At 40.6% G+C, this 27,738-nt stretch overlaps 1 protein-coding gene across 1 annotated transcript; it reads right to left on the reverse strand.

The window, feature by feature from the left end:
• Window positions 1-19,151: 19,151 nt before the first annotated feature.
• Window positions 19,152-26,102, reverse strand: LOC139919109 (adenylate kinase 7-like). Its single transcript, XM_078289959.1, has 18 exons — window positions 26,019-26,102; window positions 25,766-25,933; window positions 25,210-25,324; window positions 24,971-25,065; window positions 24,776-24,886; window positions 24,407-24,490; window positions 24,224-24,312; window positions 24,038-24,128; window positions 23,837-23,914; window positions 23,045-23,194; window positions 22,798-22,926; window positions 22,281-22,386; window positions 21,797-21,925; window positions 21,644-21,709; window positions 21,125-21,322; window positions 20,744-20,961; window positions 19,347-19,505; window positions 19,152-19,187 (listed from the first exon to the last, which is right to left on the reverse strand). Exons 1-18 carry the CDS (start codon window positions 26,100-26,102, stop codon window positions 19,152-19,154), a joined length of 2,106 nt encoding a protein of 701 aa, XP_078146085.1.
• Between the last annotated feature and the right edge of the window lie 1,636 nt (window positions 26,103-27,738).

Below are 27,738 nucleotides of genomic sequence, written 5' to 3' on the forward strand. Positions count from 1 at the left end.
GTATCACAGATGGTACCACGCTCAGCCACGAAAAGACACACCGAGAAAGATGACTGACAAGATATATTTGGTCACTGTGATAAATTATTAGTCGTAGGTCACCAAATGATCCACTGATGTGATTTTCTTTTTAAAATATGGCTTCCAGGTAGATTTCTGGAGATTTTTGAGAAAAAGAAGAAAAGGAGAGAGACTCCACTGGGCCTTTGCAAATCTTTAATTCGTTTGATTATAATGCCGGAGGGATTAGTCATGTTATTAACTGACCTGACCTGCTCAAGAAAGAATTCAACATATTTGATGGCATGCTCATCACACAGCTGTCTTGGTAGGCAGCAGGTTATTTTAATCAAACCACAACCACAGCCTGTGACCAACATTTATGATGAGGTACCATAGATTTACATACATACCTACATACCTACATACAGTACATACATACATACATATATACATACGTACATACATACATACATACATACCATGGATACGTAAATATGGCTATACAATACATGCACACTTTAGGAAACACATTTTAACTCAACACACTGCTGCCATGGATAGTTTTCTTTCCAGCTTTGGCTCATATAACACTGTACACTGTCAAGTCTTGGAACAGCTGAAATTATATTCAATACATTGATTTCCCATCAGTCTTCCTTGGCCCCCATTTGCACTGGTGCCACTGTTGTGAAACTATTTTAGTCTTTTCCCAGGAACTACTTCATATATAGCCTCCTTATGTTTCATTTAACAGTTGTGACCAGAGTGTTGTGGCTTGGATGTGAAAAGACAGCTCTGTGGTAAAAATGACCCTCGAGGGTGTCTTTAGTGTCCTTTAGTGTGACTGTGTGTATCTCTCAGGTAGCACCATGGCTACTAATAGGCTACACATACTCCGAAAGGTTTCCATCAATGTGGTTTATGAGAGAAATTATTGAATAAACCACTGTATATTTTTCATAAAGTTCAGTGAAGTTTGCTCTACATTTGTATGAGCGGGTGTGTGTGTGTGTGTGTGTGTGTGTGTAGCCTAATGTACCTATTGTATCTTGGTGCCAGCAAGGTTAAGAGTTGAGAGATACCAACTAAATGCTATTAGCAGACTCCATAAACCCTAAAAATGTCAGTTTGTCAGTGGTAAATCCATAAAAATATGGTATTATTCATGTCAGTTAGTGGTCTTTTATCGAATGGTTTGTTAGCAGAGTTTGCTAGCTTTAGCTAGCATAGCAAAATCGGAGCAGTGTATTTATTTAACTTCCGCTATAATGCTAACGGCATTGTTTGTGCCACAGTAGACTGATGTTTAACCAGTGTTTTGCACTAAAGTTATTACACTTTGCATTAGCAACAAATGAATAAGGATTGGCTCTCTGCTAACTTACTTTCTAGCTAGCTTACTTTCTAGCTTTCTAGCTAGCTGACTGTAGCTAAACAACTATAGCTACAATATTATAACACGTTTGCAACAACCTTGCCTATGCCTCATCATTAGATATATATATACATATATATATATATAAAAACAGCTAATCCCCATCCTATAAAAGCTAAATGGACTACCACTGACAATTCACTATAGAACCAGATAGGCACATCTAGTCTCGCATTTCATAAGTATGGGGATAAATGTCTCATCATATTGCCGTCTCTGAGTGACTTTACCAATCTCATTCATCTCGAAGCCCCAGTCCAGAACTTAGTATCAGTTACAGCTACACAGATTCTTGGACTCAGATTCTCAGTCTCTCAGCCAGCCACGATCCCAATCAAACTGAGGTTCACTTGAGTAATAGGGGAAGCAGGGCAGGGGAACCTCGGCCTGTTTAAATTGGCAGGAATCACTTGTTACTCTCATTTTGCCCTCCCTGCACACCACTCGCTCACTTGCGAGGTATATTTGAGAAGTTTAAAATTGACAGAAGTCAGTGGAGGGGACTTTTGAGGGATCTAGGTTGTTTTTCTGCTCATTATAGGAGCTCTGCATCTCTAATGCCAGACTCCAGTAAACCTACTCCCATACGAAACAGATGCCAGACTTCAGTAAACCTGTATACGGAACACAAAAAACACAAATTATCATCAATAAAGTCGCTGCCTGATGAAAACCTCCAGAATCTCAACCTATAGAGGCCCATGTATTCCTTCAGTTTACAGTAGGTTAAAACATGAAAATCACCAAAATTGGAATTAGGAGGTTTTCACATCTATTCATGAATGAGAGATAGAGAGAGAAAGAAAGGGAGCACCTCTTTTTCTATGTCAAACTGAGGGAAGTGAAAAGTGCGAGAGGAGGGCACGGTGTGTATTATGGCTGTGGCGAAAAACACCAGGCGGAGCCAGAATAAACCCCGGGGCCAGATGTGCTTTCTGGAACCTCTGCCAGGGTTTGACTTTCCCAGGTGGAATACATTTCACCATTTCAAGACACGTGTAATTTTCTCACTCCCGCTCCCCTTGCGCTGAAGGAAAACCGCTGGCTGAGCAACAGGGTACAGTAAAAAGCTCTCATTCCGCAATGTGCCTGCTTTTTTTCCCCGAAAGCCATTAATGAGCCGGACGTAACGCCTCTCTCCCTCTCTCCACGTAGACACTTAGGGGCTGATTGGCTGTTAAGCGGATTGAGTAGCTGTGAGAAGTAACAGGGTAATGCTTTATGCTGACTCAGCGATGTGACGTCATGCCCGCTCACTGTAAAGTACATAGGAATCTGACATCATGTGAGTTAAGCGCTTGGTGTTTGCAATTGCACAAATAATCCACATTCAGGCTAGTGAGTCTGTTGTGAGTTTGTTTGGAGGGTTCACACACAAATACTGAGTTCACCTGAATGGCTGAAGTGTGAAAGCTGTCCTAGGCTCTGAAACAGTGTAGTTCTAAGTGTTTTGTGCCGATATTCAATATCTTTTGATTTGACCATTTTCATGCCCGGAAAATTCCAAAAAGAAGCATCAGTTCAAGTAAACAAACTCTTTACCTGAATTGTTAGTTGTAGCACACATTATGATTGCATCATAAATGCATCATAAAATGTCATAATGTACTACAATGCATCATAAATCTGGCATGAGCAGGTTGCTGTATGTATGTATTTGTTTATAAGATGTCATAAGCATCCCAAAGTACATTAGAATGACATCATAGTGGCATCAGGAAATGTCATAATACACTAGAATGCATTATGAATTTGGTGAAATCTGTTTATTGTTTCTACACATACTGTAAAAAAACTCTGAAATTCCCAATTTTGGTCTATTTTGCAAAGAAACATTACATTACTAATGCCATTCGATGGATGCTTTAATCCTTGGTACCCAAAGGCTGCATAACATTACAGTTTTAGTAAGACTGACCCCAGCAGAAATCAAACCCTTAACCCTTGCACCAGCTATTAGTAGAAAAATCTTGTAATGGCTATCGCCTCTGTTTCTCTCTTAGATCAGATTAGATATGATGAAATTGTATTAATCTCTGAGGGAAAATTGGGTCGTTGGAGCACCAAAACTAAAAGGATTCATCAGAGAAAAAATAAATGATTCCTCTTTGTATTCACTGTTCGTATTTCATGCTTTCTCCTTGTGTCACTTTGACTCCCAGCTCAGGTTGTGTGATTTCACTTCAGTCATGATGATATTCGGTCTGGCTGGAGTGGGAGGTAGCACAGAGAGACATTACCTAACCTGGACAAACAAACACACACACACACACACACACACACACGTACAAACACACACACACACACACATACACACACTCCTGGAGACGTTAGCTAAGCGTTAACCTTGACAGGTCCCCACAGAGCCCATTACCTAGACAGCTGTATAAACACACTTGGCCTTTCACTCTGACTCAGGTAGCTATTATTCTGTATGTGTGTGTGTGTGCATGTGTGTGTGTAGGGAGAGTTCACACCTGTGTGTGCAGTGAGTCAGCATGTATCTGTGGAAAGAAATATACATATTGGAATATGAATACAGGGGAAAGAAATGATAATCCAAATAGTAATAGTAAGTACTGCTCACTGTCATGTTTGTGTTGACGTCAAAATGTACCCATAATGCTGTGCAAGTCTGGGTTTGTGCAGACAGAGAAAACCAAAAGTGGAAGGAGTGAGACTTTTCCATGCCACAGGAACCTGGTTAATATGAGAAATATGAATTGCTATTGCTGCTATTATGGACAGTGACCTCCGCTCTCTCCGTAACATGCTGTGAATGCAACAGAAGAGCACCTCCAGTCTCCGGCTCATTTCACTGAGATGTGTGCTGCCTGTTGGGGAAACTACTTTGAAAGTCTGGTTTTACAAGCAAACACTTACTACAGATTGGAAGAAGTTGAACTAGAGCAAAGCTACCCTCAAGAGAAATAGTTTTGTTAAAGTTACATGACAGTCACATGACTTCTGATTTGTTCATTTTTTATAGACAAATATAGTTGGTAGTTGGGGTTGTGACCTACGTCTTAAAATGACAAAAAACACTATCCAACTACCAAAACTACCAAAACCACTATCCAAGCTTGAATTTAGCTGAATTACCACCAAGCAACTGGGAAATGTAGCTAAACTGCCAGTTTAAAGTTGCACTAGGCAAGATTTTTATGTAAAAATACACCTGTGAAGAGCATCCCATCCACTATAATTGAGACACCTGAGATTCACCCTATTTGCCCAGATGAAATTCTGTTGTCGGCTATGCTTCTCCGACCACAGGAAGAAATGAAACTTAAGAGCAGAAAAAAAAATAAAAATATGCACAACATGAAAACACTGCATACCAAAATTATAGAATACCTATATTGAAATAAGTGAAACATTAGAAGAATATCAAGAAAACACACAATGGACCAAAACAATCACATACGCTGCACATGAAAACTCAGACTCACACACACACATACACACACTGTACGCACACACACACACACATTCACACACACCTGTTTATGTTGAGTACTAGCCCGGCTCCTAATCCACCATCTAAGACTGTTTTCCTTCGCTGGGGGAAAAACGGCAGGCCGGCGAAACAGCTTCCCCCAGATACTCTGAGGTAACTCCACTAAATTAAAGTATTATCTGTTTGTTTGCTTTGCATGACAGTGGAGCAAAAATGAGGTCTTGTGTTATTATAACCAGGTGTTTGGAGTTTTTGGAGAGAAAGATCACTTTACAGTCACCGGCTAAGGAACACTGGCTGATTTGTTTTCCTTCACTTTATTTTTGGCACATTAATTCATTGTGTCCCATATTGGCACCAGGGATATGCTGCATGAACTGGTTCCGTTTTTAAATGCTGGTTTTATTGAGGCTAATTCCAATAAAATGCCTGTTCCTGCTTATTGAAGGCTGGGAGCGGGGTCATATTGAGTAATGCCTCGTGAGCGTTAAGTCAGAACATTACGCAATCAATGTGTGATCTACTTATGAATCCAAATAAAAATGTCCCTTTTATGAGGGATAGAACAATGGCTTTATAATTCTAGACAGTGTAATGCAATAGGCTCAGTTTGTTTTCCAAACTAATTTTGCAACGAGAAGGATTTGATGGAAAATTAGCTTTTTGCAATTTCCTCAGATCATAACTCAACATATGGGTGTTTTTTTTGTTTTGTTTTTGAAGCACAGACAAAAACAAACCCTTCAAAGCTTCACCATGCGAAAGCTCATGCCACAGAGTGTATCAACATATCCACAAATAAGTTTAGGAAAAGAAAATGTCTTCAAATAGACTGTTTATCTTTTGGATTTGGCATTCCGGATCGAAAATCGTTGTTTGATCCGCGCTTTGCAATGTTAATGTTTTGTTTACGGACCACATTTACCGTTCTTCTTTGTTCTCCAGCTTCGCCAAACAACCCATTTGAGCGAAATCGCTCAAGCTGCAGGTTGTCAGTGTAATACAGTGGTGACATGTTGGTGGTCTTGTGTTTTGGTATGTTGGATCTCATGTTTTCTTGTGTGGTAAAACAGGCGGTCGGGCAAAGAGTGTGTAAAAGTCATGCCGGACCCACATGGCAGACAGCTGTGTTAACGCAGAGGAAGCGCCGTGACAGTTTCTCAGTGTTAAGAAGCAAGAATGTGTTTATTGAGATAAAACACATGGAGTTTTACCTATGATTTCCATTAGGAGAGCTGTTTTAGCCAACCTGGATGGAAGACATCTTCAGTCTTTTTGATTGGATCGCTGACATTTAGAGTCATAACATTTTCTTTGGACCTCTCTCTCTCTCTCTCTCTCACCTTACCTTTCACTATAAACTTCCCTCATCTTATAGTCACTAAAGACTTCAGAGAGTTTGCAAACTCTGATCCCCATTATTGAACAGTCAAAAAGTAATTTTGCACTGATTTACCACACTGCAGTGATTTCTTGCTCGCCCGATCATGCAGTTGGAAACAATGCAACTGTAAATCATCAACATACTCCAAATGTTAACAATACATACATTTCCTGCTGGCCCCGCCGGCTTAGTCTCCAAGGTTTTGTTTCCAAGTGCTTTCAGTGCATTAAATGTCACTACAGATAATATTCAGTTCATTAAAGCCGGAGCTGGAAAAGAGGGAGAGTGGCTCTTTTATCCAACTGATGCAGCAGCTGAAGAGTCAGACACGTGTTTCCAATAAAAGGAAACTGTATCTTCAAGATACAGTTTAGTGCAGTGATTGACTCAAGCCATCAAGATGTGGGAAAACCTATACTGGTCAACTGCAGAAACCTAGTGTTGGGCTGGTTTAACACAGCAAGAGGAAAGAGCTCCGATTTTTAACACTAACAAATCATGATTCCATGCTTCAAGCAGAAAACAAGAACATGATCTGGGCAGTACAGAGTGATGCTTATATCATTCCACTGTGTGTGTTAGTATTTTTAGGTGTCACGACAGTTTCCGTCCAGTTTTCATCAATCATATTCTGTAATATCAAATGTCCATCCAGAAAGCCAAGCCACGGATATAAATGTCATCATCATAGCCATCATTATCATCATTATCCTACATCACGAACAGATAAATAAACATGGTTAAGAGATGATCATGTGTGATTTTGTGGCCATAGAGATTACACTTCATTATCAATGTTTATTATGTGGTTGGGGTTCTGTAAAAAAATACAGACGGAGCATGGGAGCGAAGAAAGAAGCAAGATTTCTTTGATACACCAAGTTTTTGGGAGACTGGCCTCAAAGTGTATGCTAAAGTGTTAGCATGGAGTCTACTGTCACTCAACATAGTGTATGCTAAAGTGTTAGCATGGAGTCTACTGTCACTCAACATAGTGTATGCTAAAGTGTTAGCATGGAGTCTACTGTCACTCAACATAGTGTATGCTAAAGTGTTAGCATGGAGCCTACTGTCACTCAACATAGTAATTTTCCCTGATTCATAAATTTACCACACCCATGAATACCGTAACAGAGCCACATTACCACTGTGTTATCCTCAGCTGTAGCCCAGGTAACAGCCAATCAAAACCAACATGTTAATTAAGCTTTACATATGTAACACCTGTCCGCCTGTGTGTCAACGGGCAGCAGAGACGCGTTAGAACGGCAGACAAACCTCTTCCTCCTCAGTCACTCCTAGCTGTAATTGCAATGTTGGCCATGATAAACTAAATGTTTATGATGTTACTGAAATTATAAATTGGCTGATGGTGATCGTGACCTAATGAAGACCTTTGTAAGATAAATATATGGGAGCATTGGCAGTGTAGGCCTACAGCGTTCTCTTTCTTAAAATACTTTAGCTCTATTACACTCCAGCAGCTGCTAAAAAGTTTATGGGATGTGCGTATGGTCATCTCTTTTTTATCATGATAAACTGAATCAAATCAGATGGAAACTGCCGTTTACAACCGCAATCAGAGCGGTGATTAATAATTGCAAAGCCAGAGTGCAAGTCATATTTATTAAATATTTTCACGTGTGTCCAATGATAGCCTAATGAATGCCCTGGGATACAATGTAACTTTATCTATTGATTTTTAAATAATTTACATTCATTTTCATTAGTTAACATTCATTTCTACAGTAGGCTATACCGCTTTCCCAATATGTAAATGATCAAAAGGGGTTCGAAGAAAACGGTAACGCTAATAACGTCCCGATATTTCACGTTTATGAATGAGAAACAACCTACCGTGACGGTATCTGCCCCTGACGTCACGCTAAATCTGCCGGTAATTTCTATGAATGAGCCCCAGTGTATGCTAAAGTGTTAGCATGGAGTCTACTATCACTCCACATAGTGTATGCTAAAGTGTTAGCATGGAGCCTACTATCACTCCACATAGTGTATGCTAAAGTGTTAGCATGGAGCCTACTATCACTCTACATAGTGTATGCTAAAGTGTTAGCATGGAGCCTACTATCACGCCACATAGTGTATGCTAAAGTGTTAGCATGGAGCCTACTATCACTCCACATAGTGTATGCTAAAGTGTTAGCATGGAGCCTACTATCACTCCACATAGTGTATGTTAAGGTGTTAGCATGGAGCACCAGAGCCAATGGGGGACACATGGATGATTTTAATGTCTATTTTCTCATCATTTAACAGTTAAAGTCGAGATGAAACGGCATTTCGAGAGTATCTAACTTCCGTATCGTGACGTATTTCCGAGTGAAACAGGAAAGACAGGCGGGACATAACGTTGGGAGGAATTTGATTTGAACGTTGAAAAGTGGGTGTGTCATAACACCCGAAGACACACCGAAGTACCATGCTGTTGCTAGCTAGCTAACTAATGAATCTTAGCCTCTTAGCTCTGTGCGCTAAAAGTTGAAGATTGATTGATGGGTGGATGTCATGATATTATTGGTTGAAATTAGTTACGGGCATGCTTACGTAAGCACACGGCATATTTTGTTTTACAGGAAGAAAACATGATTGAATTTTGATATAAGAATACAATGAAATTCATTTTTGGTATTTTTTTTGGCATATATTGTTAAATAGGTGCACAGTATGACCGGGGATGTGATCTAAAAGGGTTAAAAAGGCATTTTTCATTTCATCTCGTCTTTAAGGCCAACCTCCCGCACACTTGGTGTACCTATTCCTTTAGAATCCACACCTAACACAGTATCCACACACACATGGCCCTTGACAGACACACAGACACACAGATAGACCCTTGGTTAACCCTCATCCAGTATTCTTGGGAGGAGCTGCAATATAAAATTGTCTCCTCATTTCCTGTTCCAAATGGCAAGTGCTGCTTTGCAACACTTTTCTCTTCTCTCTCTCTCTTTCTCTCTGTCTCTCTCTGCCTGTTTTATTTCAAGTGAGGGAGTGCTCCATTGATTCAGCGCGGCAGCTCTGCCAGAGAGAAGGGATGTTGGCCATTACAAATGTAAATAACCTCTCCTCTGTTATGCAACCACACTCCATCCACCCCCATACAGTGGAGGATCATGACCGTGTTCCCTCTGCACAACAGTGCAATGTTGCCCCCACCACACACTGAACACACACACACACACACGCACACACACAGACACACACACACACGCACATTTGCATGTTAGGAAATAAAAAAGATGGGTAAACTGAATTTATGTGAGCTTAGTACTACTACTACTACTACTACTACTAATAATAATAATAATGTGATACTTTATTGATCCCAATAGGGAAATTGTTTGTTTTCTCTCTCTCTCTACTCTCTGAGAACAATACCAATAACTGTTTACATAGGAAATACACCACCAGACATTAACTGTTGTCCTTTACAGAGCAGCACTAGAAAGAATGAAAGTCCCTCTTCCTCCCCAGGCCTCTTTCCCACCTCCAGTCCTCTTCCCATCTCACACCGTCATTCCCCCTCGTTTTCCCAGCGTCCCCTCCTCTCATCCTCCTCCATTTTACTCCCTTTTCCATATCTCCTCTATTCCTCTCCCTACATTTCTCCTCACCTCCTCTCCTTCTCCCTTTCTCCTCCTCCTCCTCCTCCTCCCCTCCCTGGCCGTGTCATTACTGCTGAGCTCAGGAGCCTGTGGTCGGCCGTGTTGAGCCCTAGGGAAGCCTGGTATGTATGTATGCTGGGTGTGTATGGCTGGGAGCATGTGTGTGTGTGTGTGTGTGTGTGTGTGTGCCACGGATGGTAATACGTAATGCAGCAATGCGCTACAGTAATGTTATTACTTTCCCAGTAGTGACTCGTGTAATGAATTACTATTTCAACATCATTACATACATAATACATACATAATATTAGAGATTTGCAGTGGTACAAAGCATGGTACTGAAATGGTCATCTGCTATTGGCTGATCCTTGGTGCCAGGTGATGTCACCACCTGTTGTACTCTATAGACGGTGACATCACCTTGCAACAAAGATCAGCCAATAGCAGATGGTAATTTCAGCACCATGCTTTTTACCATTAGATGTCAGGCTTTAGACAGATTTGAGTTTGGGATTTAGTTACTCTTTAACCTGAATAAGACTTTGGATGGAGTACAGGCAATAGATGGCATGTGCATGTAAACGGCTATGAACTGAACTTATACATTATATTATATTATACATATTTTTACCTGTAGGCGTTTTGTAGCGTGGAATAGCATGTAGGCGTTGTATACGTTATAGTGGAACTAGATGTGTTGTTTGCTATGCGGTCGGTGTTGTGAGTATAGATATTATGTGCTGTAGGGTGTGTAGGTGTTGTGTAGTAGTGTGGTATTCTGACAACGCTAAAGTTCCTGGGTTAAAATCTCACAGTAATTTTGGGTGCAGAAATTGCTCCGTAGCAATGTCACAAACAAGCGCCATTTTGGGTAAATAACCGCATTTCCACACAAATAATGATTTCCATGGGGAACAGATTACGGCTAAAGCTATAAATGTGACAGCCTCCTCCGACTGCCGTGATAGCAGTTGTACAGCTGTGGGTTTGTAGGAGTCAGGGGGTCCCCGCAGTAATCAGAGATAATTATGGGATGTTTATAATGTCATTGCCTGAAACACACAAACACGCACGCACACGCAATCACCCCACCTACACAACACATTCGCACAAGCACACGCATACACACAAACACACAGCAAGGTCCAGATTGTCCTTGGAATGGACTCAGATCCTTCCTTATTTGGGAAAATCTCCAATAGTATTTAGGGTATTTAGGGCCTAAGCCTTCTAGCTTTATAGGAGCTCAAAGTATTCATATCCAGAAAACCATTTTATGCGACATATTCTTCAGGATGATGGATTTCCACTGAAAATCCACTGTGTATAATCTGCTAATGGATTGTCAAACAGGGAACCTTTTTTTTCCGCAGGTAATTCTTTCTGTATTGCGTCACACCGTTCCCCTTCTTTATATTCAAATGGCGTCTTCGCTTTTGTCCAAAACATTCCTCTTACAGACTCGGAGGAATCTGTCCTCCCTCAGGCTGGGCCCGAGCAAGACCTGGCTCCAATTAGCGCTTGGAAAGCGTTCAGATATTTGTATCTGTGATTGATCGAGAGGGCCTGCTTATCCTGGAAGCCATTGAGGAGTCACGAGCAAAACTGCTGACACTTCCTCCCCCCCCCCCCCGACTTGACGCTCCAAGAAGACTCAAGCAAAATGCCGGCCAAAGTTTTTGACCCCTATCTGATCCAGAGAGGCTTCATTATGCTGTCAAGAGGATGTCAGGCCGGGATGGAGGTGGGAAACACACACACACACACGCACACACACACAAACACACCAAACCAATATGATTTTATGGCTGATACTCATACAGATAGCAACACCAATACCAATACTGATAATATTTTTGGCCGCTATTCAACATGTTTTCAACAAATATAACCATTTTCATGCCTCAAAAATGACAAAAAACTTTCAGTGTTTCCCACAATTTTATTCTTGACAGGGTGGAAAAGCCTCTGAAACAGATTTTAGACCATCATGAGACACTAAAACTTTCCATTGAAACCACGGACAATAATAATAAAACATATTCCCATATATTTGTGTGGAATCTGATCAAAATGTTGCATAAGAATCGATTTAGGTTAAGGACTTCCCATTGACAGCCAGTGTAGAATGAATCAATTGTGCAATTAATAAGTAATCAAACTACATCATGACCTCATATTGGTGGTCGACGATACCGACTGGCTGATATGTACACACACAAGAGAGAGAGAGAGAGAGAGAGAGATTTTTTTGGATGGAAACACAGGCATTAAGGCTGCATCACATATTTGGAGATGAGAACAAGAGTTTGTGGCGGGTTCTTGGGGCGGCTCCACACCGCTTTACCGATAAAACACTCCACAAAAATCCAAGGCCACAGAGAATCTCATCAAGGGCCAACCTGGTAGAGAGCTGCATTCTCACTGCCAGGCGTTCTCATCGAGTGCTTGGAGTTTGAGTTAAAGATGCGATAATACATCATCACCAGATTAATTTTGAGACATTAGTATAACTACGGTAAACAAACGAGACCATCACAGAGAAGATTGGCAGCCTCTACCGGCCTCTACACTGCATTTTACATTGTGTGACACAGGGTCAGATTTGGCGGGAAATCTGCTGGATTGCTTTACGGCACAAAAAAGTTTTTACTTTGCGAGGAGCACACAGTTTTATTCCAATCCCACTATTCTAACTGAGTAGTTTCAACTTCATGTTAGCTTGGAATGAATATTGGCTGTCATCAAGGGCTGCTATCCTTCTTCTTGCTCTTCAAAACAAACAGGTAGGGGAAGGAGGGACAAGCAGCAACATCCTCTTTGTGACGGGAAGCAACAGGGTTCATGGGAAATGTCTTAATTTTGAGAAACACTAGCACTAACAATACCACTGACGTGAGATAGAGGCGACCAATCGTCTCCACCATGGTCTCATTTGTTTACAGTAATTATACCAAGGTATCACAATTACTTTGATAATGCTATGTTGATGGTTAAAAATCCTACACATGGCACCTTTAAGAAGTTTACTGAGAAAGTATGCTAAACAGGCAGTCAAAGACTTTTTGTGCACAACATCCCCGGCACTCTCTCACTATATAGCCTCATAACACACCTGCATAATATACATAACACATGCATGCAGACACACACACACACATACATAAACACAATAGCCTGGGGGATTGGACACAACATATGATAATGTTTTTTCCTGCACTTGCGGAAAAAATTTTGGAAATAACATTCATTTGTACGGAAGCAGAATTTTTTTATTTTTTTTTAAATGCTCTGTTTTTCTGAAATAACGAGATAATTATCTCAGAATTCTGAGCAAAGTTTTCATGGAAAAAAATAATTCTGCTCTGTTTTTCTGAGATAATTATCTCGCTAATTCAGAAAAACAGAGCAGAATTTTTTTTTTCTCAAGTGAATGCATTACGCTTCCGTACATTTGAATATTTCAACAATTTCATTGCAAAACATGACCTGGCATGGGTTAGTTGAGAAAAACACTCCACATTATAACCATATGCAGTTTCTTCATGACCATTTCATCATAAGATCTACTTCTAAGGAGATGATTTTCCTTTTGGGAATCCATAAAATTTATCCATAAAATTTTAATAGCTTTTATGTTTTTTTCACCTTTCAGTGACTGAAACGATAAATTGCTCCTATAATCTCTTGGCCGGATTAGCCTTAAATTGGAGTATTTATTGACAGAGGAGGAGAACATGGATGGGTTTGTATCCAGAGCAGTAACGAAGCTTTATAGGAGGATCAGTTTTCTCTCCCCATCACCTCTCTCTTTCTGCCAAATCATCTCTTCCCTGCTTTGCCTCTTCTCCATTTCTTCCCTCTCAGACCTGCTGAAGAGTTCAAGGAGCGATTACAAAGCAAACTGCATTGCTGGAAAATAAAAATTCTTTGGTCCTTTGTGTTTAAAATGCAAAATGCACTTCCTCTTCATGTCCTGATTAGATGGGAGGATGGAGGTAATGTCCTCAGTGCCGTCAGTCCAGATCGATACTGTTTGTCTAACGGTGACTCAGCACACAGGCTGAAAAGGGCTGATGTAGACTTTCAGAAGAAACACTGTCTGGAGGAAAATGCCTCGTCTGTATTTTATATTTAGATTTATTTCTTCACAAGAAACACACAGGAACTACATGTTGGCCTAAATGATACAAACATTGGAAGGTTAACCTTTTGCACCCTTCATGGGTCATTGGTTTGCATGCACAATCAAGCATGCCCATATGCAAGGACACACACACACACCCTCACAAATACCATGGGTGGTGCCATCTATCTTGTCTTCAGCCTCCAAGGCAGAAACTATTCATTCAGACCCCATGTGTTGACCATATTGACCTAGAACACACTAGAGGGAGGTCACACACACACACACACACCCAAGCAATGTTTAACAGCCTTGTTTGCTTTTGTTGGACAATCCAAGCTGGACATGACACGGTGGCCCATAGTGTGTGTGTGCATGTGTGTGATCACAATGAGATGGTGAGATGGTTCACTATGCTCCCGTGTCCTCTTATGGCCATGACAGTGTGTGTGTGTGTGTGTGGTCCTCTCCTAGCCTCGTCAACCACCAGCAGATGTTAGTCTGACCACCACAGGGGTGGTAGATGTTATTTCCATCTTTTGTGTGTGTGTGTGTGTGTGTGACCACTACAAGGGTGGTAGAGGTTATTGTGACTGGAACCATAACGGGTAAAGCAGCACACACACACACACACACTAGCTTGTTGCATGCAGACCTCTTGGCACCACTATGTAATTTTACTGTTTAACAATTTTAACCAACAGAAGGAGTGAAGAGGAAAAAGTACTGGCCATTTTGTATAAAAGTTCATTTTTTGCTCTCTCTCTCCCCAACATGTCGCAGGTGGTGGACTATGGAGAGGATGACAGCATATTTCCTATACACAGGTACACACACACACACACACTCAATGGCTGACTGACAGACTGCCGCTAACAATAACAATAACCAACTTAATTTCTATAGCATTTATCTAAAAGCAGAGTCTCCAAAGTGATTTTCAGATTTTCAGAAAGGCATACTATTACATACTAATAAAATACATGAGGAGATACAAATAGGAAACACATTGAAAAGAAAATTGCTTAATAATAAAAAAGAAATTGATAAAATGAGACAGACAGACAGTGATACAGACAGGGAGAAAGGTCCATATTTCCACTGTAATTTCTCTGCATGGTAGCGGGTCAGGCTGACGCCCTGCACCACAGAATGAAGCCTTTCTTCCCCCATCGCCTCTTGTTCAGGTGAAAGTCCTCTCCGGCTTTGGCATCCCGGATTAAAGGGTTTCCATTGGAGAGAGGCCATTACAGCAGAGCGGACAGTGTGCTTAGGGCTCCACCGATGTGGGTTTTTGGAGGCCAATACTGATATTTTTTGGGGTTGAAGCTGATATTTTGTGCCGATATTCAATATTAATATTCATGCCAAACATTATTCAGTGTTTCCCCAAGAATTGTATTCTTGTCAGGGTGGAAAAGCCTCTGAAACAGCATTTAGACCATCATGGGACACTAAAACTCATGAAACATATTTTTTTGCAAACTTGTTTGGAATCTGATCAAAATGTCTCATTAGAATCAATTCAGGTTAAGGGTTTCCCATAGACAACCAGTGTAGTATTGATCAATTCTATATATGTAATCAAACAAACTGTGTCATATTCATCATATCAGAGGTGGACGATTTGATTAGCCTATATGCAACTTTTAATAAAAAGCCATTCCTTGGAAACCTGTGTAGTTTGGGTGGGTATGAATCTCAGCTCAGCTAACTTCTCACCTTGTCCAATGCATGGTGGAAAAAAGAGTGATGGGAAAGCAGGCAGAATGCTGTACCCCTCTTAGAAAAACACTGGAAATGAGGAAGGGGCTGGCTGACTTTGGGGTCCAGAAAAACCTGAACTATTTAACACACACACACACACACACACACACACAGAGAGAGATTGACCACGAGTTATGGGAACCGTGGGCGTTTGGCAGGACATCTCGTCATTTCTCCCCATAAATATGAAATTAAATGTCAGTGACAGAGCTGGAACTGCTCCCTGCTGGGGGAAAGTCTGTCCTAATTTGTTCTGCCAGAGCGCTCTGCTTCTCCCAGTGTCACCGCCAAACGCCATTATTCTGGCTGATTGGGATAACCTCTTGGCCTCCTGCAAATTACAATGTCCCGCGCCAGAATTTGCCCCTCCTCTCCCTCGCTCACACACACACCGCTGTAAAATATATCGGTAACACTTCCCTCACCCTGAGTACTGGGTATTTAGCAGGTAAATCACATGGTAAGAATGGTAAATTACCACGTAATTACAGCTGTAGGTAAAGACTTACAAATGACAGCTGAATTACTTAAAAACCCTTCCGGTGTTATTCATCAGTTAAAGTAAATACATTGTACTTCTCACATGTTTAGGTGAGTTAAATGGCATAATTGCTAGGGAATTACTACACTTTATTAGAAACACCTTCCCATCATTTCAAGGAACAATCTTGCAGGAATGAAGGTAATACATTCCTATAAAGTACAGTTTCTTTCATAGTAATTGTTCATGGCTGTATCCACTTGGAAAAGGGATACTAAACTTACCATAACAAGTATGCTGGCCTTATTTGACTAAAAAGGAAATAACCAATAATAAAGGATATGGTAAGAATGCCATGGAAACAAACACTTTCTTTTAGAGTCTAGTTTCACCTTTGTCTCAAATCAGAAGGCACTTGGTAGTAATAAACTGATGCATACATTGTATTTAGCAGAGATGAATCACAGAATAATAAACTCACATAGACCTGTATGAATATGCAGTATTTAAGAAAATGTACCATGAAACTAGAGGAAAAGAATACGGAGTTTCTGTGAGGTTAATATTAATAGACATGCATAGAAACTTGCATAGAAACAACTGACCATGACTATGAAAGGAAAGGTTTCCAATTATATTTTATATTTCCATATAAGCCAGACTCCAGACAGCGTCTAATTAGCCGGTGGATTCCACAGTTCTTCAGTCACAAACAAAGACACTACAAAGCAAATTCCAGACACCAGTCCGACTTTCATATTCGCAACCGCATTCCCATTTTATGACAAAGTTTACGACAATACGGGAACAAAGGCCTTGTCCACGCCCACGCTAACTTATTAAAAGCACAGCAGAGCACAACACTCACTTTTTTGGTGATTTAATAAGGCGAATATTGTCTTGTCTTTGGGAGGAATCGAGCAAAATAATACACAATATTTGTAAAACTTCACAATACAAGTGAATGCTGGTCTCTCTCATTCTAATGTGAAATTTAGTGAAAGAATGCCTGCACCACCTAGTGTTGAAAGAACAGACTTGAAAAACAACTTCAAGATGGGCTTTCACACTGTATATTTGAATGGAACCTAAATCGACCTTACATGATTTGCACAACCGTACACATACTAAAATCATATTTGAAAAGAAGGCTTCTATATTTTTCTTCATAGACTTTCATAGACCTGAATTCAGTCTTTTTATGGACATTTTGACTATAGAATGACTATTTCAAATAATAGATCCGACAACTATTGAATTTCTTTTTACAGTATTAGCCAACAACTGTGAAATCTCAAAATGATATATGAAGCAGATGATGTATGGATCAGACGTCACTGGTTTTCATTCATTAACCATTTTTTTTTACAATGTTAAAACGTGGGAATGGTTTGAAATTTCATCTAATGAATGAAAACACAACAACTCATTTCTGACTCACCTGCAGCACAAATGTTTAACAATACAAAAGGCTTTCTGCACAGCGCCGTGTTTACATCTTTGCTCGAATAAGGCCAATGTCAGCACAGCTCTTCCAGGAAGCGCTGACTCCAGAACTCTTTGGGGGCTGAGTCATAGGCCAGCCGGAGGCACTAAGAGGACAGAGCCGTAATGAGTGGAAACCTGGCTGAATTAAGAGACTGCTGACACACAGGCTGAGCCAAGACCAGTACCGAACAACGTAGCGATTCACCGTTGATGGGAATCGCAAGCCGGGTTCTGGACATGCATTTATCAAGTGTGTCAATGCTCTTGACAGGATGGAACATTGATTGAAGTCCCGGTGTTTGGTTCCCCATGAGATCCTAATGAAGGCCTGGTCCCTGCTCAAAGATCAGCGCTCCTACAGGGGGAACGTAAAGATGCACTATAGGAAAGGTTGTTATCAGCCTAAATCAAGTGGGGCTGCAACAGAGAAGAGGATCCCATCCCCCTAGTTAAGATGCGATAGATTCATCCTATGTGCCCAAATGAAATTCTAATGCCGGGTATGGACACTGACAAGAAATCTTATATGCGTACAGATCAAGAACATAAGGATGCAATCTGCAACTTTTCGCCTTGAGGCAAGAAGTGTATTGCCCTCCTCCCTCTAAGTAGGTCAAGTTCCCCAACACTTGTCACTCATCTTGATGAGCTGTCCTACCTTAAAGCGGTATCTAGCCTGTCCAATACAACCAAAATCACATAAAAGAGAGAGCTAGATTAAATTTTGGCTCAGTTCCATGGAAAGGGAGATGAATTCATTAGAGAACTTTTTCTAATGCAGTTCTGACCTTTATTTTCTACAGTCTATGGTTCTGACCTTAGAGATACAAAACAAAAACAACTCCTGGGACCTTAAACCGTAACTTCAAGTAAGGTATTTTTTTTTTTTTTTTAAGATGTATTGTTTTGAAATTTAACTTTAACTATGAGTCTTAACACCTTAGCTGTGTGTGAATATTCACACAACTCCCACATCCCTCTTCTTGTATCCAGAAAAGACTATAATTCATCACCGCAACTGCATCGTGGGTCTGTGCAGAATCTGTACTTGTTTAAATATGAGCTTTATTCCTCCAAATAAAATTAAGCTGGAATACATTCAGTTCTTTGGATACTTTAAGGTATTTCTAATGATAAACATAAACTGATGATGATAATCCCTCAACTTCATATCTCTTCATATCTATATATCTGTCAGTTTAAATCTACTGTTATAAGCCGGTAACATTGTTGCATTTTGTTGCTTATTTTTATGTTTATCTTCATCATCTTTTGCTATTAGTAAAAGTCAGTGCAAAGAGAGGAAATGAGAAAAAAGTTCATTACTATGCTGGAAATGAATAACACTTGCATGAGATGATATCCTCATCACAGTTTGGTATCAGTTTTGTTGGTTGCTCTGGAGAAGATGTTCAGCCTGCAACAAAGAAGCACAGGAGTCAAGGAATAATTTAGACATAAAATGTGTAAACTGATATAAGTCAACTGTTGCATCCTTTAATTGATGTTTAGTCAAGGCATTTCTGTCCAGTCAGACCTAGACTAGGAAGACTACGATGTATATATTGAAGAGTACCAGAAAGTCAACAGGATCGTCTGGTTTGGCCTTGCAGCAGTCCAGCATGGCCTCAGTGAGGGAGGGCATCACGTACTTCATCAGGTAGCTCCTCAGGGGGAGACAGTGAGCTTCCAGCAGCTCGTACTCCTGCCTCTTCACCTCCAACACATTCCTGTTCTAATAAACAAATACAAACATTTAGATGACAGTCATACTACACCGCAAGTTCAAATGACATGGAATTTGCAATCCTTAGGGGGCGATCACACAGAGAAGCGTCGCTAGAAACGCGTCGCCACCAAAACCATTGTTTTCCTATGGTATGGTGCGCCTGGGGCGCGCTCTTCTCTTGCGACGCGCGTCGCGTTTTTTTGGCGGTTTTTAGGCGCGCATAAAAGTTCAAATATTCTCAACTTTTCAGCGCAAGGCGCGGAGTCGCACTGGTCATCAATGTCACATTTGGGCCAGGCAGCCAATCAAATCAAGCAGAAGGCGGGCTTTCCTTCCTGTTTTGATGCGGTTTGATGTGGTGGGAACGGTGGGACACTGGCAAACACAGATGAAAAGCTGATATTAGCGGTCTTTAACCCGGTCGCACACGCAGCCCTGCTCCACAGGCGCACCAAGCTGTTTTGCCCGACGCAGTCTGCCGAGGCGTTTTTGACGCGGCTGCGCCTGTAGCGACGCTTCTCGGTGTGATTGCCCCCTTACTCTACATATTTAGCCTCTACAGGCTTTTTCATTTATTTACTGATTGGCCCGTGGCATGACTGTGTTATTTGTACAATCAATAAAAATGGTGCACCACAAATGCCAAAAAGAAAAGACTGCAACATGTATTTGCATTGTTACATAACAGACTTGAAAGTTTGACATTTTTCATATTTGTATAACCAGTTGATTGGCAAAAAGAGCCACTGGTAACACTTTACATTAGATGTTAATTAACTAATGTTAAATAATGCATTTACTAACATGAACTACATAACAAACATGTATAACAACATTACTTAATGCAGTTGTTTATTGTGCATTTAATATGAACTCATCTTTGTTAATGTCTCTGTTCATGCTTAATTCATGTTAGTAAACATATTAGTTAACATTATTAACAAATATGTATGACAACATTAATTGATGCATTTGTTCATGTGCATTTAACTAATCTTTGTTAATGTTGTTATTCATGTTTAATTAATGTTAGTAAATACATTAATTAACATTAGTTAATGAACACTTAATGTAAAGTGTTACAGGTCATTGCATCACTTGTGGGGTACATGTTTTCTGCTGCATTGTTCTATTCTGAAAATCTATTTGGTTGGTAAAATAGTCAGTGACTTGTGAATGTTGGGATTTACCAGCTATTACGTCCTTCATTGTCATCTGTGAGTGTATCATGTAACACAACTTACCCACTCCTCATACTGAGCAGCCAGTTCAGCCAGTGCAGCCGTATCCCTGCGCTTCTTCTCTGCAGCCTCCCTGGCCAGTTTGTGCTGTCTCTCCTCCTCCAGCCTCCTGTCCTCCTCCACCTGCTCCTCCGGACTGAGGCCGTAGTTCCTGGGAATCCCCACCACCTCGGTGATCTTCTTTATGACCTCTGCGTACTCAGGGTTGTCTGTATTGATCTCTGGGGAGAAACAAGACTTCATTAAAGTTTGATCAATAGTTTTTCACTCTCCTCTTTAAAAAGGAGCTTTGTGTAGCGTTTTAACATCAATAAATCATCACTACATGCATTTTAAGACTTTCATAGTGGCCTGATATCTACAGTATGGAGGTGAGAGCGATACCGATGTGTTCGGGGTGGATCTCCAGCTCGTCAAAGTAGTCCAGCAGGGTTTCCTCGGAGGCGCTGACTTGTCTGTATCTTGCCAGGCGAGGGACAAATTCATCCTGGGTGTAACGCATTTTTTCTGCCACACTCTGCGGAATGGCTTGTGCTCTTTTCATGAGAAAGTCATCTGAGGCGTCGAGGGCAAAAACATACTCTGCAAAATATAAACCAAGAAGGATAAGTATTGGGGGGTTATGGGAAACTTAGTTAATCTTATTAGATACATACATGGTGATATATGGACAAAATGTACTATAATGGGCTTATATCTGTTCTGGGGGAACAACAAGACTATAAAATACATTTTACTGCCTTGACATTTTTCTAGCAGTGGGTCAATTTTCCAGCAGTGGGAGCCATTGCTGCTGAATTACAGCAGGGGAACACTAATGTATGGGCTTGTAATACAAGCTTGGAAAATAATGTATGATAAAAGATTTTCATGGTGAGTGAAAGTGAGAAGGACATCAACAACCTGGAGTGATCTTCTTGTTGTACATGGGTGCTTTGGACTTCAAATCCTCGTACTCCATGTCGTCATCTGAACAACAGAAAACAACACGTACATTCAGACATAATAGATATTATCAAGAGTTATTAAGTAATCGAATAAATGTCTGAAACTCACCAGAGAAAATCACCTTGGCTTGCTCATAAGTCTTGGGGAAGCCGTCAAGAACGAATCCTTGGTTCCTGCATGGCTTTGAATTCAGCTTTTCGTACAAAATGTGGAAAACTAGATGGTCAGCCAGTCGACCTATTGGACCAAAATATAGGTTTAAATAAATAGCAAAAAATTAAGAGGCTCTCCCTCTATGCAACAACACCCCATCAATAATTTCACCATGGATATCATATCGAGTCTAACACAGTCTCATAAGATTTCATGAAATGAGCACAAACTCTGAAACACAGACCTTACATTCCTTCACCACAAAAGGATAATGTGACAATAGCACAAACCATTATAGACAAGTAAAACAAATTTGGTTAAGGTTAGGGTTAAAGCTAGGGTTAAGTTTAGGTAACTAAAACTTTGGTAAAGGTTAGGGTAAGGTTTTGGTCATGGCTAAATAAGAAGAATGTGGCATCAGTGTGGATCTATAGCTAACCTGCATTCTTTTCCATGCTGTTGTGAATAGTTTGCAGTTGGTCCTGTGCAGCAGCCACTGCCTCTTCATTAACATATTCACGGTCAGCTCCACTCAGTATTTCCTCCTATAGTATGTGAATATGACAGAATTAATGTGGGTTAAGCAACAAACAATAAATGTGCATATTTCATACACTGCTGATCTCAAATTTTAGATATTTTATATTTGGATTTTATGTGTCCAGTAAGTTTCATGACCCTAAAGCAAATTATACTCATTATTAGTTTAGAAACAATTGGGAAAAAATTGTTGAAAGTTGACATTTTGGAGATACGAACTTTCCATCCACCAGCAATGATTTGAAAGTCTACCATTTAACAAAACGTTTCTGTGATGAACAGACAGTGTTCTCAAAGAAGAGGAGGGCAGTAAATCTCCACAAGAGGGCAGTACATTTCCTTTCACTGTATGACAGTAGTTGAGTGAAAAATGAAATCCATCAGGTAGGCGAATGAATGTGTTTGCTTCCACTGACCAGTTGTGTAATCTTTTCTTCAATGACTTCTTTGAGCTTGATGTGGTGCACTTGGTAATGTTGGCAGAGCTTCTCCGCAACGGTGGTTTTGCCCACAGCTGGAGGTCCAGTGAGGCAGATTCTAATTGGCTGTAGAAATAAATGGATAAACCAGATACAAATCCAATAGAGTGTCCAAAACTGTGGCTAACTGTTTCTGTTACATTACTGTCCAGCTTTCCTTGGTTGAAGGACTCGGGAGACTTACAAGTAGCTGCCTGGTGTCTTTGTATTCCTCCACGATGCGATCCATGTTTTCAATCATGCCGGCTTCAGATGTCCAGCGGAGGTTGAAGGTTTCTTTCAAAAGGACAGGCTCTAGGTGGAGGTTGATGCTTAGGTACTCCAGTTCCTCTGGCTGAAATGAGAGACACAAGGGGACCGAGAGTATGCAGGTTTTCATTCCAACTAAACACTACACCAGGTGATTTCACTGATCAGCTCCTCCTCTCTGGAACTATAACTATAGCTCCCAAAGCCAGAAACCACTCAGTTTATGTATTCATGAGCATTTTTTTCCATATCCCATTGTCCATTTAATATTTGTGACCATGATCAATTCTCCCTCAAGGCCAGAAATCAGAGAAATTAAGTCTTGAGCCTGCAATGTCATCAAGATCTAACATGTAGGACTGCTTCAGCTGTGTCAGATAGTAAAGATGACTGTGATTTCCAGGGATAATTCTACATTTCCCATTTACAACTGATAATACTAGAATAAAATAAAGCTTAGTTGGGTATTAAAACTGAAACAAACATTATGTGAGTCTAAAAACGTATTCTTCCAGTTATTGTCTATGGAGCAGCTCCAGATTTTATAACTTGACAAAATTGTATGTTTGAGTGTGAAGTCTCTGGTTTCTCGCTTTGGGAGAGAGTTGATCATGGTCACAAATATTAATTGGATTTCAGGGTATAGAAAAAGACATATGAATACATAAATTTCATGATAATCCCCACTGGATACTAGCATACTTCAAATGAGAAGAAAGCCACATACCTTCAAAGCCTTCATGAGGATGGCTTCCTGCTCTGGTGCTTGATTGATTTTTCCTGGCCCAAGTGCATAGCTTATCATCTAAAGGGGTGAGAGTCACATATCTTTTTGCACAGTAGTGTTCTTTTATATCAAACCAATTAACCATTTTGTTTAAGTATCAATAAAAAAAATGTGCCGTATGCTTATTTACAATGAAGTTACCTTTACAACATCCTCCAAAGTGTTCTTGGAATCGTCCACAGCGAGGATGTACTGTGACTTTGGCTTGAGGTCAATGATGTTTTGGATCACTCTGAAGACATAATACATTAAGTTCAGCCCTGCACTAATTATTTCACACAACAAATTCTGTATGTAGATTTTCAGACCACAGTAAATCAAGTTCACCCTCCAAGGTCGTATACGTGAATCATGGGAATGTGATTTGTGCCCGGTCCAAATACAGGAACTTTTGGAAACTGCACTGACCAAGACACCTATCAGAAAAGGCAAAAAAACATGATACGGCAATGCATCTATACATATAATGTGTCATACGTGAGCTAATATTATGTTATGGTTAATATCTACCTTGAAAAAGTAGTGGAAGAGGTTCTCTCCCTTTCCGTACTGAAGACCACCAGCTACAACATAACCAGTAAGCTTGGACTTTTTCTGTAAGATGGAAAAATCAGTGGTGAGTTGAATCCACAACTCACTGGAATTAGTCCCAGTCTGTCTTTTTACAGCCAAATTCACTTTCCTGGCGCTGAACAGTTCAATATCAAGTATGGTGAAGTCAGGACCACACACTGCTAAATATGCAAAACATATTCTAATGTCATAAATGTTGAAAAGCCTTTATTTTCAGCTGTTGGAATACATTTTTTGAAGCTCATGTACTTGCGTGTGGTCCTCACTTAATTATCTACACTGAACTATTCATCACTATTTACTTACAGTTCTACCCAGTTTGAGCACAAGTTTCTCCAGAGTGCTGTGGTTTTTAAAGTTGGGATGAGGCCTTTTCCTTCTGTAGTCTTCATCTGTCAGCGGAGCATCTGCATCATCCTGAGGAGAGGAAATATAATCACTCTGGCTGCGTTTTATGCACAGGACAAGCGGGCGGTATAGTCGACTTTGCTCCAGGCTCACCAGATCCCGTGGCTTGGTCAAGGCCCAGGTCATCACAGTGGAGACCAGGATGAACATTTTCTGGGAGCTGAAGTTCTCCATCTCAGCGTGAAGAGCTGTTTGTGGAAGGAAAGAAGGAAAACAAGAAGGAGGATGAGGGGAACAGCACTATGCTAACTGCAGTTAGCATCATTAGGTTAGTGGTGTAGAGTATGGCATCCATTTGAACTATAAGAAAGGAAGGTAGCGAGATCCCTTACCTGTGATTGCCCATGTCGCCTCTTCAATCTGCTCTTCTGTTGCATTTTCGGAGACGTTATACACCACTACATCACACTCCAGCAGGCATTGAAGCAGCTGATCTCGAGTTGGTGACTGAGAAAAGGGTGTATATTAGGTACTGTCTTTTACTTGCATTGTCAATAAATTAACATCATTATAGCTATATATAGTTTGACTCTCTGAAACTCTGAGGCATGAATTCTCTAAATCCTAACTCATCGCAAAGACCCTGCGTCTAATATCATGTGCCACCAAAACTTCTAAACCTGCTTATATTTGCTAAATTTCTGCAGACAAAAGACTGACAAGATATTATTATTTGGTCAATGTGACATAGTATAGGATGAAGTCCACTAAATGCACACAGCTTTGAGGAGTAATTAATGCTTCCCCTAAAAAATACGGCTTCGAAATACACAATTTTTTGCTTGATCTTTGCTCTCCGTTACAATATCACATTTGCACTCACTTATGCTAAAGTTATGCCAAGTGTCACTCCTGCCATACCCAATTGACGGCCATGCTGAGACTCACTGTGTACTGTTCCAGTAGAAAGCTTGCTTTTTCCTCTGTGGAAGAAGAAGACACAGTTCCCACAATTTGGAAAGTCCCAGTCCGTTCATCTCTAGGAGTCGCTAACGTCGTGTCCTCGTCTGCTTCAGCATCGTCAGAGGACTCGCCAGCTATGCATGTTGACAAAAACTGTTGAAGTACGCAGGACACATTAGACTGGCAACTAACACGTCATCTTACAAAAACAACATAGGCTACATTAGTTTTACTTTACCTTAGCAATAAATTTGGAGGAATAACTGTCAACGTTATTTACAAAAATACGCCTGGGCCAAACGTGTTCCTTTTCGTCCCCCATTTTTTTTTCACCGTTGCTGATGATGGAAGACGCTTTGCCTCAACTCCTCTAATTGTGTCTAGGTGTATTAGTAAAGCAAGACACTATTTCCGTGTTACTTTGCTAATGAATTTGTGACAGTAACTGTCAGCGTTTACGCAAACTTGTTCCTTTTCGTCCATATTTGTTCACCGTTGCTATAGACACTTTACGGTTGCTAAGACGCCTCGGCCAATGATATGCTCCTCTGTGTTATCGCGATGTTTGAGGGTAAGCGAGGACGACAGTACTGTCGATTTTGGGGAGTGTAACGGAACGAGTGGTGTAACGCATTACTATCCCAGGGAGTATTGAGTAAGGTAATAACGTTACCTTTTCCAACGAGTAACGAATGACGAGTATTCATTACTTTTTTGAGTTACAAGGCTTGCGTTGTCACCAGAGCAACTAACCCTTAAAATGCCGTAGTCGCCATTTTATGGTGTACGGGACAAATTAAGATAGCAAGCGGTGGAAGGGCCTTACTATTCATACAAGTTCTGTGGTGAAACCATTATGTATACAAGTGGTTTTTAGCCCTGCTGGTTTTCATTCTAGCCATCTAATCAGAGACATTTTTACACATGGAATGCCAGGTGAATGCAATTAACTGCAATTTAACTACGGTACCTGGTAGCATAAAAAAACCAGCAGTACTCTGAGACCTACGTGCTACATACATGTTTCTCAGCACGTCGAACAACAGTCCCCAAGGCCCCTTATCCTGCAAGTTGACTACAGGTGTGCTCAAACCAACTTGTAGAGATATTTCAAGGACATTCAAAGGAATCTGGATGCACATTAACTCAATTTGGAATATCAATGCAAAGGGGTTGAATACTAACTGGCTCAAAACATTTCAGCTTTGCGTTTTTATTAATTTGAAAATAATAATAATAATAATAAAAAAATCCACATGAATGCTAATTTTATCCATTTTGAATCCAGGCTGTAACACCAGAAAATACAGAAACAGTCAAGGGGGCTGGATGCTTCGAGCCGAAGGCCAAGAAGTCTTGGTGGTGGAGGTTGTTTTCCTGTCGCCGCAAGGTAAGTTTCACACAAAGTGCCGGTGCTAAACTTTAACCAGATTTTTAATAGTTTGAAGATTTTACATTTGAACTTGCGAGTTGTGAATCAGAGCGCCGTACAAAAATGTATTATTATTAATTTATTAGTCTGTTGCTGCTGCCTCTGCTATATTTAACCATGTGTGTGTTTCTTTCCTCCCAACAGAAAAAGAAGAATAAGGCTCCAGCAGCTGCTGAGGCCGAACAAGAGCGGCCCGCCTCCCTGACACAGAGGGATGAGGCGGTTGAATCCACTTGTCCCAACAAAGTGGAGGAAGCCACCAGCAGCAGCCTTGTTCAGGAGGAGTCCACCTCCACTAAGCAGCCGGACAAGAAGGCTGACACCTCAGTGGAAACCACCACTCCTGAGGTGGGACGTCCAGTCCCCATACGGAGGCTCTCAAAAAAGGAGCTTGTCTGCCTCGGGTAAGCACACACACACACAATGAATGTTCATTTGCATGCACATTTACACATAAGATACAAAGCTGTAACAAGACATTAATCCATGCAATACCAGTAAAACATAGAGGGAAGAAAATGAGCTC

Source organism: Centroberyx gerrardi, chromosome 18 (assembly GCF_048128805.1).
Source record: "Centroberyx gerrardi isolate f3 chromosome 18, fCenGer3.hap1.cur.20231027, whole genome shotgun sequence".
Taxonomy (NCBI): Eukaryota; Metazoa; Chordata; class Actinopteri; order Beryciformes; family Berycidae; genus Centroberyx; species Centroberyx gerrardi.

Coding starts and splice junctions, on each gene's coding strand:
- LOC139919109 (XM_078289959.1), bottom strand. CDS start 26,102: ATGGGGGACGAAAAGGAACACGTTTGGCCCAGGCGTATTTTTGTAAAT. Junction 25,325..25,765: donor TTCTACTGGAACAGTACACA/GTGAGTCTCAGC, acceptor CCCTTTTCTCAG/TCACCAACTCGAGATCAGCT. Junction 22,927..23,044: donor AAGACACCAGGCAGCTACTT/GTAAGTCTCCCG, acceptor TTATTTCTACAG/CCAATTAGAATCTGCCTCAC.